Here is a 17,501-nt window from a genome sequence, read left to right on the forward strand (position 1 = left end):
AAAATAAGATTGATGATTGCATTTGTCTTTAGTAAGTCACAACTGCACAATCATGTAAGCTCCAGGACACCTAGTGTTAGCGGACTACACACCACATATGCCATTAGCCCTCCTAGAATGTGCACTAATGGAAGATTCATGACTTTATAATTATTTCTGGAGCTGTCGGACTTCTACTGATCTGATATTGATGACCTTTCCTACCATAATAGTTGACAACTCTTTTAAAGTTTTGCAGTAATGCTAATTGCCTGAAGTCATTGTAATTAGACCTCAGGTTACTTAAAAATAAATTGTATTTCTTCTTAATTAATTGTTATTTTTTTAACCTGTGCACTTTAAGGCAATGAAGGCTCTTAGAGTCTCCAGCTGTGTTTATTCTGATTGACTGCAGTGTAGGAGCACAAGCTCACCAGTAAGTCAGTACTCCCGAAAGCTGATATCGAGTATGCTTATCATTTACAAGCAACCAAAACAACAATTAAAAAGATTTTTAAATAATTGTAAGATAAATAATAACAGAAATCAGACTCAATTAGGAAGAGTTTTACAGTAAATCATTAAAAGATATCTATACTTCCAAGCAAGTTTTCAGAATAGCATGAAGAATATATGACATCCCTACCTGGACTTGCTCCAATAACGTCTGCTTCTGTCACCAGGTGCCACCATTTACTCACTATAGGGGCAATACGGTGATGGAGGAGACGCCAAGGCCAATATCCATGGATGGTGCAGGCACTGTCCACCCAGGGATAGTTGTGTGGCTAAGAGTGGATTGTATGTGCTGACCAGCTCAGCACGAAGTCAGTTCTCTGCTGTGCCAATGGGCAGTACCATACACTACATACATACTGCAGGGAGTTGTCACCTATTGTGTTTGGTTTACCTCGTACATATGCTATTTATTTGCTGATTTCCTGTTCCTGACTATGACTCTAGCTTGTCTTGCTATGCCCTTGAAACACCTCTTGGTATCTGACCTCCAGCCTTAAGGCCCTTTTACATTTAGCGATGCACCAGCAATCCGACCAGCGATCCAACCCGATCAGGATCGCTGGTGCATCGCTAAATGATCGCTAGTGAGCTTTCACACAGAAGATCTCTCAGCGATGCAGCAGCGACGCAGCGCACGATACTCACCTTTCACACTCAGCGATCCTGGAGTCCTCCCGCCCGCCTCCACACGTCGCTCGTCGTCGCAGCAGGAAGCCGACGACGAGAAATGGAGCCGGACATTCTCGCGTGATCAGCGATGGACAGCGGGGGAGCCGGTCGGAGGTAAGTTTCACACATAGCGATATCGCTAGCGATATCGCTATAATGTCACAAAATCGGTGACGTTATAGCGATATCGCTATATGTAAAACCCCCTTTACTTGTCTTCTGATTCAGCCCCTCCAGTTACTAACCAAGCTAGTATGATCACTCTTGCCTCTGGCTAATTCTTCCAGTCAGCAGCTACTCCACGGACACAACCCAGGGGACCCCACTGTCAATACAGATTCCTATACAAAGGGTGAAGGTTGGGGTTAGCTTGGGACCTGTTAGACAGAGTGGCTAGTGCCAAGACTGTCCAAGGTTGCCTTTTTGAGCTGGTGGCATCAGACAGATTTTACAGAATATCTATCTCTGGCAATTTTATGTTTGTGTCTTGCATTTTCTCCAGTTTTTCCCTCTAAAGGCTCCATTAATAATTTGCAGTCGACTCTGAACTTCTCTGATGCCTCCTATATTCCGCACAGCATACAGACAGCGTTCCCCGCTCTTCATTTCTTAATATAAAGAGAAAAGCATAGGCAGCGTGGAGGAGATTATACAGCAGTTCTGAGTAGTGTAGATGTGAATCCAGCTCTTGGGTGAGGTAAAAGACTTCTTTGAAAGCTCACCATAGTCTCTATCTCCCTCTCCTATTTTCTCACTCTGCTCCTCACTAGCCCTTCCCCCTCCACTTTCCATAGTAAGTTTGATAGTTAGTGTAATCTGACACATCCCTTGCAAGCAGGCTGTCTTGTCTTGAACAAGATAGAATTGAGCTGTTTTTCAGAGTGGATAATAAGTGCAGTAGAAGACGTGTCTCATAAGTGGAGAAAGATGCAGATCTCTCTGATATCACACCTTACAAAATTTTTTAAAATCGGTTGTACAATTAATTTATGTAAAATTTTCATTTTAAACACCTTGTCGTGTAATAAAGATGAACTTACTTGCTGTGGACTCAATGCTTGGTTTGCCCATATCATTTAAAGTAGGTACACAGGAACGTCCGCAAGTCTTTTGGCAACACTTGTACGTTCCAGGGCATTCTGAATCCGATGTGCAGAAGTCATTACATTTTTCAGCAGAAGAGAAAGCATTAGAGAAAGATGGACACATGCCTGGTTTTTCTGTGGAAGAACACAGTTTTTCTTAGTCTGAATATGCATTAAATGTAGCAGGGTAATAGGTTGATTAAGTGAGGGGTCAGATGTGCCTTGTGCATTTTTCATGTCATTCCGTTTAAGTTTTGGAATCTGTAAAAGTGAGGCAGGCGTGACGTGTGGTACCGAACCCTAAACTTTAGCTGTTCATGTATCAGTGCCACCTGATCCACCATATAAGACTGCCACCTGATACATAATTATTGATACATTTTGCCCCATCTGGTCAGTGTTTCCATATGTTGTATCCTTATTCAATCCGCATGATGCAGCTGAACTTGAGACAGCACTCATCATTTTTAATAAAGATTAAGGCCCCGATCCATCAAGACTGAACGAGGATGAGTATGCCTCTTAATGAATATGGCGTCATCTGCCTTGCACCTTGCTCTGCTGATTTGCGTTCCTATGTTACTATGCTGCATGGGCGCCTTACTGAAAATGGGGCTACCAGGAATGAGCTTACTTCCTCCCAAGTACCGCCGACTTTCAGTCATAGGGCGGGCACAGGGGGATTACAGTCACCGCCCAAAGCACTGTCGGATTTGATTGACAGCTTGCTGTGCACAGCTGGACTGCAGTGCGAGCAGTTAAAGTGCTGGGGCCTGCTTACAGCTGCCAATCACAGGACTCTGAGCAGCGCTGGGAGCGATGACTATAATCGTCCATGACTGAAAGCCGGCAGCTCCAGGGAGGAAATAAGTTCATTTTCAGTAAGACGCCCAGGCAGCATTGGAACCCTAATTCCGTTCAGATGAATCCTGCAGGGAAATAGCATTCTCCAAGGTGACAGATTTCCTTTAAAAGGAACCTGTCATATTGAACTTGCAGTCAGATTTGCAGGCAGCAGGTACCCACACAAGAGGAACTGAACAAATTGACCAGTAGTTTAGTGGGAAAAGATTCAGGATAACTTTTATTTTATTTAATTAAAAGAGGGTGGTCTGTTGTGAGTTCATTTTCCCCTTCGTCACTGAGGTCTGGTGAACTCCCTATTCTGGTAAAGGAAGGTAATGAGCCTGATTATCAGGCACCTGAGCCTAATGAGGATGACTGGCTGAGTGGAGTCCCGGACTGGATATAAGGCTGCCGACGCCCTTCTGCCCTGCGGGTGATTTCTCTGTGGACTTCTAGGACACCAGTCTGATTCCTGCTCCTCTAAAGCTAAGTTTTTTGCTTTGCCTGTTCGCATTTGTTTTTGTTTTCCTTGCTTTTCTGGATTCTGCCATTCCCTGCTGGGGTGAGCTGAATCTCCTTTTGCCTGTTGCTCTGTCTTCAGAATATTCCTGAGTACTGACATAGCTTTTTTGAAGCCTAGCGTCTTCAGGGCCTTTTTCACTGTCAGTCTGTTGGCTCTTATTTTTATAGGGTTTTTCACGGATTGCAGACAGCAGCCTTCCTGTCCTTTTCTATCTAGTTAGCTTGGGCCCCGTCTTTGCTCAGTCTATCTTTCTGTCTGTGTTAGTGTTTTCATCTTGCTTCACCGTCATTATATGTTGGGGGCTGCCTATTGCTTTGGGGTCTGCTCTGGGGCAGTTTAGATTTCCCTTTTCTTTCTTTAGGCCTATTTAATTCTCCGGCTGTGATCGAGGGGTCTAGGGCATCGTAGGAACCCCCTACGGCTACTGCTAGTTGTGTTGATAGGTTCAGGGGTCTGCAATCCGATAGCTGCCAACTTCTCTGGTTTTCTGGACTTAGCTAGCATTTCTGTTTTTGCCTCCTACGGTGACTCAATCATAACAGTGGTCCTTATACAGAGATAGCTGTCGCTGGCTTATTAGCACCACCCTTTTGACAGGTTAACCCAGAATTAACAGTGATTTTAATACTGAATCATTTTTTTTCAAAGCCATACTACATTGGGTCAAATACGGTATATTTAAAAAAAAAAAAATCAGTAATTTTCTAATTTCACATTTCGATGTAAATAAAAAGAAAAAATTAAATTTTTCAATTTTCACACAGGCCACTTTCCTGTTCTTTCAAGAAACCCACATCTACATTATCAGCAAGACTAAATAAGACCCTAATTCACTGTATTGAAGCATCCAATAAGTGTTTTTACAAAGGTGAAAGTACAGGAAGGGATTTTTGTGCCATTGCCTGTTTCGCTTGGTGGATCCTTTTCTATATTGGTATGCCTATTGTATATGTAGGTGTTATCTTTCAATGTAATCCTGTCTGTCATGATAATAAGACTGCTGTACAAAGCAGAAAGTATGACTCAAAATTAGTCCTATTAGCGAATATTGAAAATTGCAAGAATTCTGGTTATTTTTACACAGATTACCATGTGAACAACTAAAACAAAATTACCAAGAAATTTTAACCCCTTCACCCCCAAGGGTGGTTTGCCCGTTCATGACCGGGCCAATTTTTACAATTCTGAGCACTGTACTTTTATGAGGTCATAACTCTGGAACGCTTCCATTGATCCCGGTGATTCTGACATTGTTTTCTCGTGACATATTGTACTTCATGTTAGTGGTAAAATTTCATTCAAATAACTTGCGTTTATTTGTGAAAAAAAAGGAAATTTGGCAAAAATTTTGAAAATTTCGCAATTTTCCAACTTTGAATTTTTATGCCCTTAAATCACAGAGATACGGCACACAAAAAACTTGATAAATAACATTTCCCACATGTTTACTTTACATCAGCACAATTTTGGAACCAAAATTTTTTTTTGTTAGGAAGTTATAAGGGTTAAAAGTTGACCAGCGATTTCTCATTTTTACAACACCATTTTATTTTTAGGACCACATCACATTTGAAGCCACTTTGAGGGGTCTATATGATATATGATAGAAAATACCCAAAAGTGACACCATTCTAAAAACTGAACCCCTTAAGGTGCTCAAAACCACATTCAAGAAGTTTATTAACCCATTAGGTGCGTCACAGGAATTTTTTGGAAAAAAATACTTCAGGTTCAATTTTTTTTATTTTACCAAGGGTAACAGGAGAAATTGGACTGCAAAAGTTATTGTGCAATTTGTCCTGAGTACGCTGATATCTGATTTGTGGGGGGGAACGACTGTTTCGGCGCATGGCAGAGCTCAGAATGGAAGGAGCGCCGTTTGACTTTTTCAATGCAAAATTGGCTGGAATTCAGATCGGACGCCATGTCACATTTGGAGAGTCCCTGATGTACCTAAACAGTGGAAACCCCCTACAAGTGACCCCATTTTGGAAACTAGACCCCCCAAGGAACTTATCTAGATATGTGGTGAGAACTTTGAACCCACAAGGGCTTTACAGAAGTTTATAACGTACAGCGGTACAATTAAATAATCATATTTTTTCCACAAAAATGATCTTTTCACCCCAATTTTTATTTTCCCAAGGGTAACAGGACCCTAAAAGTTATTGTGCAATTTGTCCTGAGTACGCTGATACCCCACATGTGGGGGTAAACCACTATTTGGGTGCGTGGCAGAGCTCGGAAGGGAAGCAATGCCATTTGACGTTTTTGGCTGGAATTGAGATCGGACACCATGTCGCGTTTGGAAAACCCCTGATGTACCAAAACAGTGGAAACCCCCCACAAATGACACCATTTTGGAAACTAGACCCCCTAAGGAACTTATCTAGATGTGTGGTGAGAACTTTGAACCCCCATGGGCTTCACAGAAGTTTATAACATAAAGCCATACAATTAAAAAATCATATTTTTTCCACAAAAATGATCTTTTCACCCTCAATTCTTATTTTTCCAAGGGTAACAGGACCGTAAAAGTTATTGTGCAATTTGTTCTGAGTACGCTGATACCCCACATGTGGGGGTAAACCACTATTTGGGCGCATGGCAGAGCTCGGAAGGGAAGCAGCGCCATTTGACATTTTTGGCTGGAATTGAGATCGGACACCATGTCGCGTTTGGAAAACTCCTGATGTACCAAAACAGTGGAAACCCCCCACAAATGACACCATTTTGGAAACTAGACCCCCTAAGGAACTTATCTAGATGTGTGGTGAGCACTTTGACCCCCCCAGTGCTTCACAGAAGTTTATAATGCCCGGGCGTGAAAATAAATAATTCGTATTTTTTCCACAAACATGATCTTTTAGTCACCATTTTTTTATTTTCCCAAGGGTACCAGGAGAAATTGGACCCCAAAAGTTGTTGTCCAATTTGTCCTGAGTATGCTGATACCCCATATGTGGGAGAAAACTACTGTATGGGCACACGTCGGGGCTCGGAAGGGAAGTAGTGACGTTTTGGAATGCAGACTTTGATGGAATGGTCTGCGGGTGTCATGTTGCCTTTGGAGAGCCCCTAATGTACCTAAACAGTGGAAACCCCCCACAAATGACACCATTTTATAAACTAGACCCCCCAAGGAACTTATCTAGATGTGTGGTGAGCACTTTGAACCCCCCAGTGCTTCACAGAAGTTTATAACGCCCGGGCGTGAAAATAAAAAATTCGTATTTTTTCCACAAACATGATCTTTTAGTCACCATTTTTTTATTTTCCCAAGGGTACCAGGAGAAATTGGACCCCAAAAGTTGTTGTCCAATTTGTCCTGAGTATGCTGATACCCCATATGTGGGTGAAAACTACTGTATGGGCACACGTCGGGGCTCGGAAGGGAAGTAGTGACGTTTTGGTATGCAGACTTTGATGGAATGGTCTGCGGGTGTCATGTTGCCTTTGGAGAGCCCCTAATGTACCTAAACAGTGGAAACCCCCCACAAATGACCCCATTTTGAAAACTAGACCCACTAAGGAACTTATCTAGATGTGAGGTGAGCACTTTGAACCCCCAAGGGCTTCACAGAAGTTTATAATGCCAGGGCATGAAAATAAAAAAATCGTATTTTTTCCAGAAACATGATCAATTAGTCCCCAATTTTTTCATTTTCCCAAGGGTAACAGGAGAAATTGGACCCCAAAAGTTGTTGTCCAATTTGGCCTGAGTACGCTGACACCCCATATGTGGGAGAAAACTACTGTATGGACACACGTCGGGGCTCGGAAGGGAAGCAGTGACGTTTTGGAATGCAGACTTTGATGGAATGGTCTGCGGGTGTCATGTGCGTTTGGAGAGCCCCTGATGTACCTAAACTATTGAAACTCCCCACAAGTGACCCCATTTTGGACACTAGACCCCCCACGGAACTTATCTAGATGTGTGGTGAGCACTTTGAACCCCCAAGTGCTTCACAGAAGTTTATAACACTCGGATGTGAAAATAAAAAAATCATTTTTTTCCACATAAATGATATTTTTGCCCCCAATTTTTTATTTTCCTAAGGGTAACAGGAGAAATTGGACCCCAAAAATTGTTTTGCAATTTGTCCTGAGTAGGCTGATACCCTACATGTGGGGGTAAAACACTGTTTGGGCGCATGGCAGAGCTTGGAAGGGAAGGAGCACCACTTGACTTTTTCAACTCAGAATTGGCTGGAATTGAGATCAGACGCCATGTTGCATTTGGAGAGCCCCTGATGTGCCCAAACAGTGGAAACCCCCAATTATAACTCCAACCCTAACCCCAACACACCCCTAACCCTAATCTGAGCCCTAACCCTAGCCCTAGCCCTAACACTAAGGCTGTGTGCACACACTGCGGATTTTGCTGCGGTTCCGCAGCGGTTTTGGCTGCTGCGGACCCCAATACCATGATTCCCTATGGGAATCAAAAACCGCAGTGCAGACTGTGCGGAATTTTCCGCGCGGATTATCTGCGGTTTTCAATCCGCAGAAAGAATTGACATGTCAATTCTTTCTGCGGATTCTCCTGCGGTTTGCCATCTCCTCTATTGAGGAGATGAAAAACCGCAGGACAAAACCACAGAGCAATCTGCAGGTAAAACCGCAGGTCTTTTGACCTGCGGTTTCACCTGCGGATTTTACAAAATCCGCGCGGATGAATCCGCACCTAATCCGCAGCGTGTGCACACAGCCTTACCCTAACGGGAAAATGGAGATAAATACTTTTTTTTTAGTTTTATTATTTTTCCCTAACTAAGGGGGTGATAACGGGGGGTTTGATTTACTATTTATGGCGGTTTTTATTTTTGGCAGCTGTCACACGCTAAAAGACGCTTTTTATTGTAAAATAGTTTTTGCATCACCACATTTTGAGAGCTATAATTTTTCCTTATTTTGACCCACGGAGTCATGTGAGGTCTTATTTTTTGCGGGACGAGTTGTCGTTTTTATTGGTACCATTTTCGGGCACGTGACATTTTTTGATCGCTTTTTATTCCTATTTTTGGGACGCAGAATGAACAAAAACCAGCGTTTCATGAATTTCTTTTGGGGGGGTGCGTTTACACCGTTCCGCGTGCGGTAAAATTGATAAAGCGGTTTTATTCTTCGGGTCAGTACGGTTACAGCGATACCTCATTTAGGTCGTTTTTTTATGTTTTTGTCGGTTTTATGCAATGAAAACTATTTTATATAAAAAATAATTATTTTGGCATCGCTTTATTCTGTGAGCTATAACTTTTTTATTTTTTCGCTGATGATGCTGTGTGGCGGCTCGTTTTTTGCGGGACAAGATGACGTTTTCAGCGGTACCATGGATATTTATATGCGTCTTTTTGATCGCGCGTTATTACACTTTTTGTTTGGCGGTATGATAATAAATCATTATTTTTTGCTTCGTTTTTTATTTTTATTTTTTAAGGGGTTCGCTAAAAGGGTTAACTAATGGGACAGTTTTATAGGGCGGGTCATTACGGACGCGGCGATACCTAATATGTGTACTTTTATTGTTTGTTTTTTTTTATTATTTTCAAAAAATGAATTTATTGGGGAATATTTTTTTTTTTTTTACTAATTTATTTGGCGATTTTTTTTAATTTATTTTTACATTTTTTTTTTTTTATTTTTTTTTTTACTTTATTACATAGTCCCAGGTGGGACATCACTGTCCTGTGACAGATCGCTGATCTGTCACATCACAGATCACTGTGACAGATCAGCAATCTGTCACAGGCATTGAAGCAGACTTCCTCTTGCCTGCGCTTTGCAGGCACTGAGGAAGCCAGCTTCCTCAGGTCCCCGAAGGCCCCCGTCGCCATCTTGGATTCGGGGGCCTGGAGGATAGGAGCCCCCCGCAGCAGCGCTACACATTGCGCTGCCGTGGGGGGCTCAGGGAAGCACGGAGGGAGCCCCCTCCCTGCCGATGCTTCCCTTTAACTCCCGGTACACCGCGATCATGTTTGATCGCGGTGTGCAAGGGGTTAACGTGTCGGGGGCGGTCCGTGACCGCCCCTGACACATAGTGCCGGGTGTCAGCTGTGATAATCAGCTGACACCCGGCCGCGATCAGCGGCGCTCACCACGTGGGCGCCGCTGATCGCGGTAGACGTACTATCCCGTCCACGGTCATACGGGCCCGGGTACCGTGGACGGGATAGTACGTCGGATGTCAGGAAGGGGTTAATTAATACATTTTCAATAAAGCATGAGTCAGAAGGTTTTTCTATGTAATCTGAGAGCAGCAATATGTAGAGGCTGAAAGTCTGATTCCAGCGATGTATCACTTGCTAGACTGTTCAATAAAATCAGTGCTCTATCAGCAGGAGATTATCACCGCATGAAAAAATCCACTGAATGAATCCTCTCAATCTCAAGCATTGATATCCTCAATTACTTCAGTGGTGCTTTGCATTAGCAGCAAGAAGTAGTAAAAACCATACAAAGAAAAAGAAAATTGCAGCACTCACCGGTCGTAAAACAAATGCCATTTCCAATTTGATTTTAGTTTAAAAAAAATTAAAAGGCAGCAAGGAGGCACGTAAAACACTGGCCCAGGAAGAAGCGCTTACTTAGGGCGAAACGAATGTCGTCTGTACTTTCCAAGTGCTTCATTCGCCTCCCTGCTGCTTTCTAATCCTTTGAAATAAAACCATGACTTTTATTATGAACATTTAGTTCTGCAATTTTCTTCTTCTTTGTATGGTTTACAGATTAACACCACATGAACAGCTATCCAGTCCTCCTGCTCTGTATAACCCCGACCCCAACACTTTTTGGCAACTTTCTGCCTATGTACAGCTTGCACAGAATACTGTCAATCATTAGTATGAGTGGGTAATACAGAGCTCAGCATTAGAGAACTGCTAGATCCGGAGCAGAGGAAATATAGATTTTATAAAAATGACAGCATGCAGAGCAGTGAGTGACAACGCTGGAATCAGGATCTCTGCCCCTACATCATATTTCTCTCAGATTACATAGGAAAAACCTGATGACAGATTTCCTTTAAACAATAAGTCATTTTATGAGTAGTTTCTCTTGATTACCACTATTGTCTGTGTTCCATATGGGCCAAGCACCCACATAAAAATTCATTTTTCTAAGCAGATATGTGGTAGGTCGTACATGTCCTACTATTTATTCTTCACATTATAAAGATTGATCCAAACTGATTATTTTCTCACATTCAAGAAGTATAGTCAGAAGCTGGCATACTCAGGACAGTTTTAGCAGTAACACTTACTCTTGGCAGGAGGTTTGCACATAGTGTGGCCATTATCAGGACAGCACTTAAAGTCCCCTGGGCATTCGGTGTCGCTGGTACAGAGCCTGTGATATACCTCATGTTCACTCTTGATATAATACCTCTGAGGGGGGCAACCTTCTGGCATGGTATTGAAGATTATATTATTATACAAGCCTGTAGAAAAATGATTGAACAAATGATTTTTAACAATTACTAAATATATACATTATATTATGCTATGACCGGAATTTGGTGTACAAAAGGTTGGGGGCAAGTAATGCTTGAAAGTAACTCAATAAGCATTACTTACCCTCTGCAGTTCCTGTGCTGCCTCTCTGCTGCTGTAGGCGTGGTGGAGCTGATGGTCTGCTCCCTGGGGTTAAATGTGTTTTATATTCATGCATGTTGTCAAGGGTACCACCCACTGAAGCTGCAGTCTAGCCTAGGCAGGGTTAACTGTAATGGCTGGCCAAGTTTAGGAAGTTGGAACTGAGAATTAGTTCAGGAAGTGACAGTTCAAAGCAGGACAGTAGTGTGAAGTAACAGCAGCAGTCTCATGCAATGGGCTGCTAGGGACAACGTGAGCCTAATACTCAGGTCAGTGTGATTCCATCTGCCGGCCTGGGGAACCTCGAGATAAACGTCAGGGCCTTTGGACACACTAAACCTGTGAAGCCACAGGGAAAGATGGACTCAAACTCTAGGAGGCACAAGGTGTTGCAATCCAGGTGCCCTCCTAGTGATGGAAAAGAATTCTTAGTGCTAGGGAAGAAAGCAACAGGGTCACTCTACCCATACTGAGAACCGAGGCTGAATTTATATCTGGTACCTGTGGGAAAGACGACAACTCGTAGATTTCCCAGCAGTGGGCTTCGGGAAAAATGGATGACGGAGCAGGTGCATGCGCACATTGAGAGCTTGTCTCCATAGAACTCAATCTGCACATGCGCCACCTCCGGAGGCCATTTTCTCAAAGCCCACCCCAGGGATATATACGGGAAAGGAGATGCTGGTCGACATCTTCTCCGAGCCCAGAGCATTGCCCACTCCTGCTTTTGCCAGCCTCCTGAAGCGGCAATCTTACCCCCTGCGACCCCACTTCACTGCAGCCAACTTCTCTGGTAAGATACCTTCGGATTATAAAACACACGCTCCTTTTCCTCCCAAATTTTGGGAAAAAAAATGAGTGTCTTATAAAGATACTGTAACTAACTTTGTCTCCTTACAAACATGTTAGCAGCTGCAACTCTTACAGCTCTGCTGTACTGTAACACTATTGAAGCCCTGCCTGCCTGTAAGATGGAAGCTGAAGCTCAGAGGAACCTGCAGATGTGTCAGGTATAATCATACACAACTCTGCAGTGAGATCAGGAGAGCAGAAAGCGGCCATTACATATCACACTGGTAACCATTACATACAGTGGGGAAAAAAAGTATTTAGTCAGCCACCAATTGTGCAAGTTCTCCCACTCACAGACCTGTAACTTCTTCTTTAAGAGGCTCCTCTGTCCTCCACTCATTACCTGTAGTAATGGCACCTGTTTAAACTTGTTATCAGTATAAAAGACACCTGTCTACAACCTCAAACACTCACACTCCAATCTCCACTATGGTGAAGATCAAAGAGCTGTTGAAGGACACCAGAAACAAAATTGTAGCCCTGCATCAGGCTGGGAAGACTGAATCTGCAATAGGCAAGCAGCTTGGTGTGATGAAATCAACTGTGGGAGCAATTATAAGAAAATGGAAGACATACAAGACCACTGATAATCTCCCTTGATCTGGGGCTCCATGCAAGATCTTCAGATGTTGTATTAGTCAATGTCCGATGAAGAGACCTGAGTAATCTCGAAAGCTTGCAATGTGTTACCATCTTTTCAGTTAGCCATTAAAAGGTATCAACCACTGAGGACTCTCAATTCTGAATATTTTTCTATCTACTGGCTAACACGGTACAAAGATATTTATCTTTCCTGTATCAATAATGTTCTGATTTATATATGGCCTTCTAATCTATTACCAATATGCACCCGTTGGATTTATTGTTACTGATTCTATAGAGGTACCTGAATCATATGAAAAGACCTTATAGTTACCAGAAAAGGACAAAAGTTGTTATAAATATTAAATATTAAAGTAGCAAATTGCTAAAGGTTGTCTCTCCACCTACCGTAATCATTGATCTTTACTGATGCACTGGTGACCAAGGTAGAAAGCGGAAGCAGCAAGAGCAGAACGGAGACATGTGTTATCTTCATCATGGCGGCAATGATGTCTTCCACCACAGTGCCAGGCCATTATATACAACTGCGCTTTGTTACTGTGGGTGGTGGCATGTACTCATAGAGGTGTGAGAACTTTTTTGGAGCAAGTTAGAATTCCTCCCACTATCCAAATAAGCTGCTGTAGTGGCCATGCCTGGAGCTAATGTCCCTATAGACAGGTGAGTCATCCATCTACTTTGCATTTTGGGTCACTAGGGTATGTACAAGAATAGTAAAGGAATCCTACTCATAGACGCTGGTGCCTTAATGATACAATGAGTAATGTGGAATTGTTTTACAGTTTATAACAATTAAAATATGAATGACTATCACAAATATTTCACAGAAATCCATGTGTGGAACTACTAGAGTATCAGGAACTAAGGAGGCTCACATCCACTCAGAAATGAGGTCTAATTAGTATTAACTATGTACCATGGAAAATGAATGCAGATCACTGGGAGACCAAGACAAGGAGGAAAAGCCACAGAATACAGAATGGTGGCCTAAATTATCATGAACTTGTGTCCTGAAAGGGCCCCTCTGGGGTGATGAAACCAAGGGAACACATGGTAATACAGCCCACTTTATTCACAAAGTCCTCAGGTCTTTACCTCCTCCTTTTGCACATAATTTAATTGCATAATCTTCTGACATTATTCCAGAGTCAAGCTGTGTCCATCACAAGCTGTTTCTAGAACATTCGTCAGTGGGCCCGTGCCAGTCTTGAGCCATCCCTAACTGGTCCATTGTAGCTTTTGATATCCTGAGGATGTGGCCAGCAGCCAGAACAGCCCTTCAGGCATTTTCTAGATTTGCCCGCTGGCCAGTCCAGTCCTGTTGCTGATCCAATGAAAGTTGCTATGTGAGCAGGTTCAGAAATGCAGAAACACAGAGATTGCAGAACAATGCTGTATAACAATAATATTTAATTTTTTAACAAAAGGATGAAACTGACGACCTCGTAGGGAGTTAATAAACAAGAATCAAAGGAGGCAAAGAGTTAACGCGACAGTCTAATATTTAATGACACTTATCGCAGTGTTCTATGATCCTCATCCACATACAGTCTGAAGGGAGTTGGAGTACCGGCAGCGAACGGAGCAGTATCCTCACAGTCCAGCTTCTGGTGGCAACGGGCGGTCACCGGTTTTGCTCGCTGAGCCCCTAGTCCATAAATCTGTGCAGCCAAAGTGGGGAGTGCTACAGGAGTCTCTGTCTCATACGTGCGCTGCTGTGCGTCTTATCAGCAATGGGGAACGCACCTCAGGGTCCTGCCGCTGGCACCCTCTACTCCGCACGAGCGCTGCACTCTGCTTAGCTGGGCGCATGGCGCTCTGCACACACTGTCTCATTGGAGCATTCGCGCAAGTTCTGACTCTCGCTGCGGAGCACGCTGCCACACACCTGAGCTCTTTCCCGTGCTTCCTGCTCACTGCCCAGCTTAGCCACGCCCCTTCTCTCCGCGTCATGTGACCTGTCCGGTCCCCCATTCTCCCTGTCCCCCATTCTTTCTCCCTGGCAACGCTGGTCGCAGCCTCGACAGTTCCGGATCCTGCACAATGCAAGCACCCACAGCCTGGTCTTCTTCCTTACAGCTATACAGCATGGTGTTAAATACATAAATCAAACTCGGACACTATGACCATTAGCTGAACCCATTTTTGACAACACTCAAATAGGCACTGCATCCCCTTTATTGTTAACCCATGCCAGTACAATTGTGTCTGTGCCTAGTAATTCAATTCTCAATCTCTCTATTCTGTGGATCAGCTGAAGTCCTGGGAGTTTTACCCCCAGTGATCAATGATGGCCACTCTTGGAGGCCCCCATATATGTAATGCCAGTGATGCATTACTCTGCCAAAGGTCACGCACCATGTGGTGTGTGGATGTTACCACCTCGCTATGGCAGGAACAAAAGTAAAAGAAAATCTAGTTAGTGACGCCAGGGTGCACTGTATTCACTTCTGCTTGATGGGAGGATGATGATATGTAAGGCACCCGATTGTCCAGAAAAACAGAGAAGCCAATAGGCTAATGATAAGCTTTACTTTCTGTATACAAACACAGGAAAATACAGACAAATGATGATTCAGCAGAGATTCAATTCCAATGCAGCAAGCACAGGTATTTTCCAGTATGGTAATCAGTGGCGTAACTACAAAGTTATGGGCCCCAATGCGAACTTTCAAATGGGCCCCGCCATGCCAAAATACATGCACATCTCCGCTCCGCACACCCTGTACACGCGTGTCTCCGCTCTGCACACCTCGTATACGCGTGGCTCCGCTCCGCACACCTTGTACATGCGCGGCTCCACTCCGTACACCTCATACACGCGCGGCTCCACTCCATACATCTCGCTCACGCGCGGGTCTGCTCCGTACACTTCGTACACACAAGGCTCCGCTCCGTACACCTCGTACACATGTGACTCCTCTCTGTACACCTCATACACACATGGCTCCGCTTCGTACACCTCATACACGCGCGGCTCCACTCCATACATCTCGCTCACGCGCGGGTCTGCTCCGTACACTTCGTACACACAAGGCTCCGCTCCGTACACCTCGTACACACATGGCTCCGCTCCGTACACCTCGTACACATGTGACTCCTCTCTGTACACCTCATACACACATGGCTCCGCTTCGTACACCTCATACACGCGCGGCTCCACTCCATACATCTCGCTCACGCGCGGGTCTACTCCGTACACTTCGTACACACAAGGCTCCGCTCCGTACACCTCGTACACACATGGCTCCGCTCCGTACACCTCGTACACATGTGACTCCTCTCTGTACACCTCATACACACATGGCTCCGCTTCGTACACCTCATACACGCGCGGCTCCACTCCATACATCTCGCTCACGCGCGGGTCTGCTCCGTACACTTCGTACACACAAGGCTCCGCTTCGTACACCTCATACACACACGGCTCCGCTCCGTACACCTCGTACACATGCGACTCCTCTCTGTACACCTTGTACACACACACGGCTCCGCTTCGTACACCTCATACACACACGGCTCCGCTCCGTACACCTGGTACACACGCTTCTCCACTCCGTACTCACACGGCTCCTCTCCGTACACACACGGCTCCGCTCCGTACACCTCATTCGCACACGGCTCCGCTCCGTACACCTCGTACACACGCTTCTCCACTCCGTACACACGCGGCTCCGCTCCGTGCACTTCATACTCACACGGCTCCTCTCCGTACACCCCGTACGTACACGGCTCCGCTTCGTACACACGGCTCCGCTCACCTCGTACACACACGGCTGCTCTCTATACACTTTGTACACACACGGCTCTGCTCCGTACACCTTGTACACACATGGCTCTGCTACATCCACCCTGTAAACCCCACCGGACCCCACACATAAACTTACCCTCATGCAGCACCATGACAACCAGCACAGCAGTGTCCTGCATACACAGAGGCTCTGTCCTGATCATGTGACCTCTGACTCCTCCCCTCCTGTGACCTCATCACAGGTCCTGTGCACACAGAACAGCCATCAGGTCAGGCCAATTGCAGCCTGGCAGCCAATCAAAGCATTTTGCTGCACAGCCAATGAGCGGCTGCAGCTCCCAGAGGCTGCTACTCACCTGACATGCCCACTACACTACACAGCTGCTCACCTTCAGAGTGCAAACTCAGGATGGGTCCCTAAGCACTCCGGGCCCCATCGCAACTGCGACCGCGGTAGTTATGGCAATGCAGATCCATAAATGGTGCAGAGTCCTGAGTACTATCTTCTGCTTATCTGCACAGTCTCTCACAGAACTGCCTCTAGCTCAGGCTGTGGTCTCTCATGTACAGGAGCTCTGACTTTCCCTACCTGCTCCTGCAGCTTCCAGGCAAAGACACTACATGTCCTCACACAAGATGTCTCCTTCTGGTTGGGTGCTAAGCTCAGGACCATGTCACCTCAGTACATCACTTTATGCATATTTGAACCACTTCTATGTACTGGATACTAAGGTACATTATCTGCAAAGGAAATCTAAACACTGTGCGAACCTAATGAGGTAGCTGCTAGCTCTGCTACATCTTAAAGGTACATACACAACAACTGTGGCACATTACATATTCATTAGAATAATGTCAGCTGCCAATATTGCAGATCTAATGTGAAGGAAGGCCTCCTGACTCTATCCCGACAGAGGGCTCAAGCTTCTTAAATTGCAACATCTGATCGTTATATTGCCAGGAAACTACAGTAAGAGGAGTCTGTCAGTGGCTTACCTTCCACGCTGAAAAAACATGCACAATCAGCTATATGGCGGGAGAAGGTCGGGAGTAACATCTGTTGCATTTGTCCAAAAAGAAAA

At 44.6% G+C, this 17,501-nt stretch overlaps 1 protein-coding gene across 2 annotated transcripts in view; it reads right to left on the reverse strand.

Annotated features, from left to right (window-relative positions):
- The window catches only part of LOC141069612 (whey acidic protein-like), a 28,757-nt gene extending 12,101 nt beyond the window's left edge, over window positions 1-16,656 (reverse strand). The window contains exons 1-3 of one of the 2 annotated variants that reach the window (XM_073559321.1): window positions 16,556-16,656; window positions 10,883-11,059; window positions 2,208-2,387 (exon numbers count right to left, since the gene is read on the reverse strand). In XM_073559321.1, coding sequence (XP_073415422.1) covers window positions 2,208-2,387; window positions 10,883-11,059; window positions 16,556-16,622 — 424 coding nt within the window. In that variant the 5' untranslated portion in view covers window positions 16,623-16,656. Of the gene's footprint in view, window positions 1-2,207; window positions 2,388-10,882; window positions 11,060-13,055; window positions 13,197-16,555 lie in introns of those variants that run through there. The other variant, XM_073559320.1, reaches the window with a different exon arrangement.
- Window positions 16,657-17,501: the final 845 nt, after the last annotated feature.

This window comes from Dendrobates tinctorius, unplaced genomic scaffold (assembly GCF_039654945.1).
Source record: "Dendrobates tinctorius isolate UK_male_01 unplaced genomic scaffold, ASM3965494v1 ptg000270l, whole genome shotgun sequence".
In the NCBI taxonomy this organism is placed as follows: domain Eukaryota; kingdom Metazoa; phylum Chordata; class Amphibia; order Anura; family Dendrobatidae; genus Dendrobates; species Dendrobates tinctorius.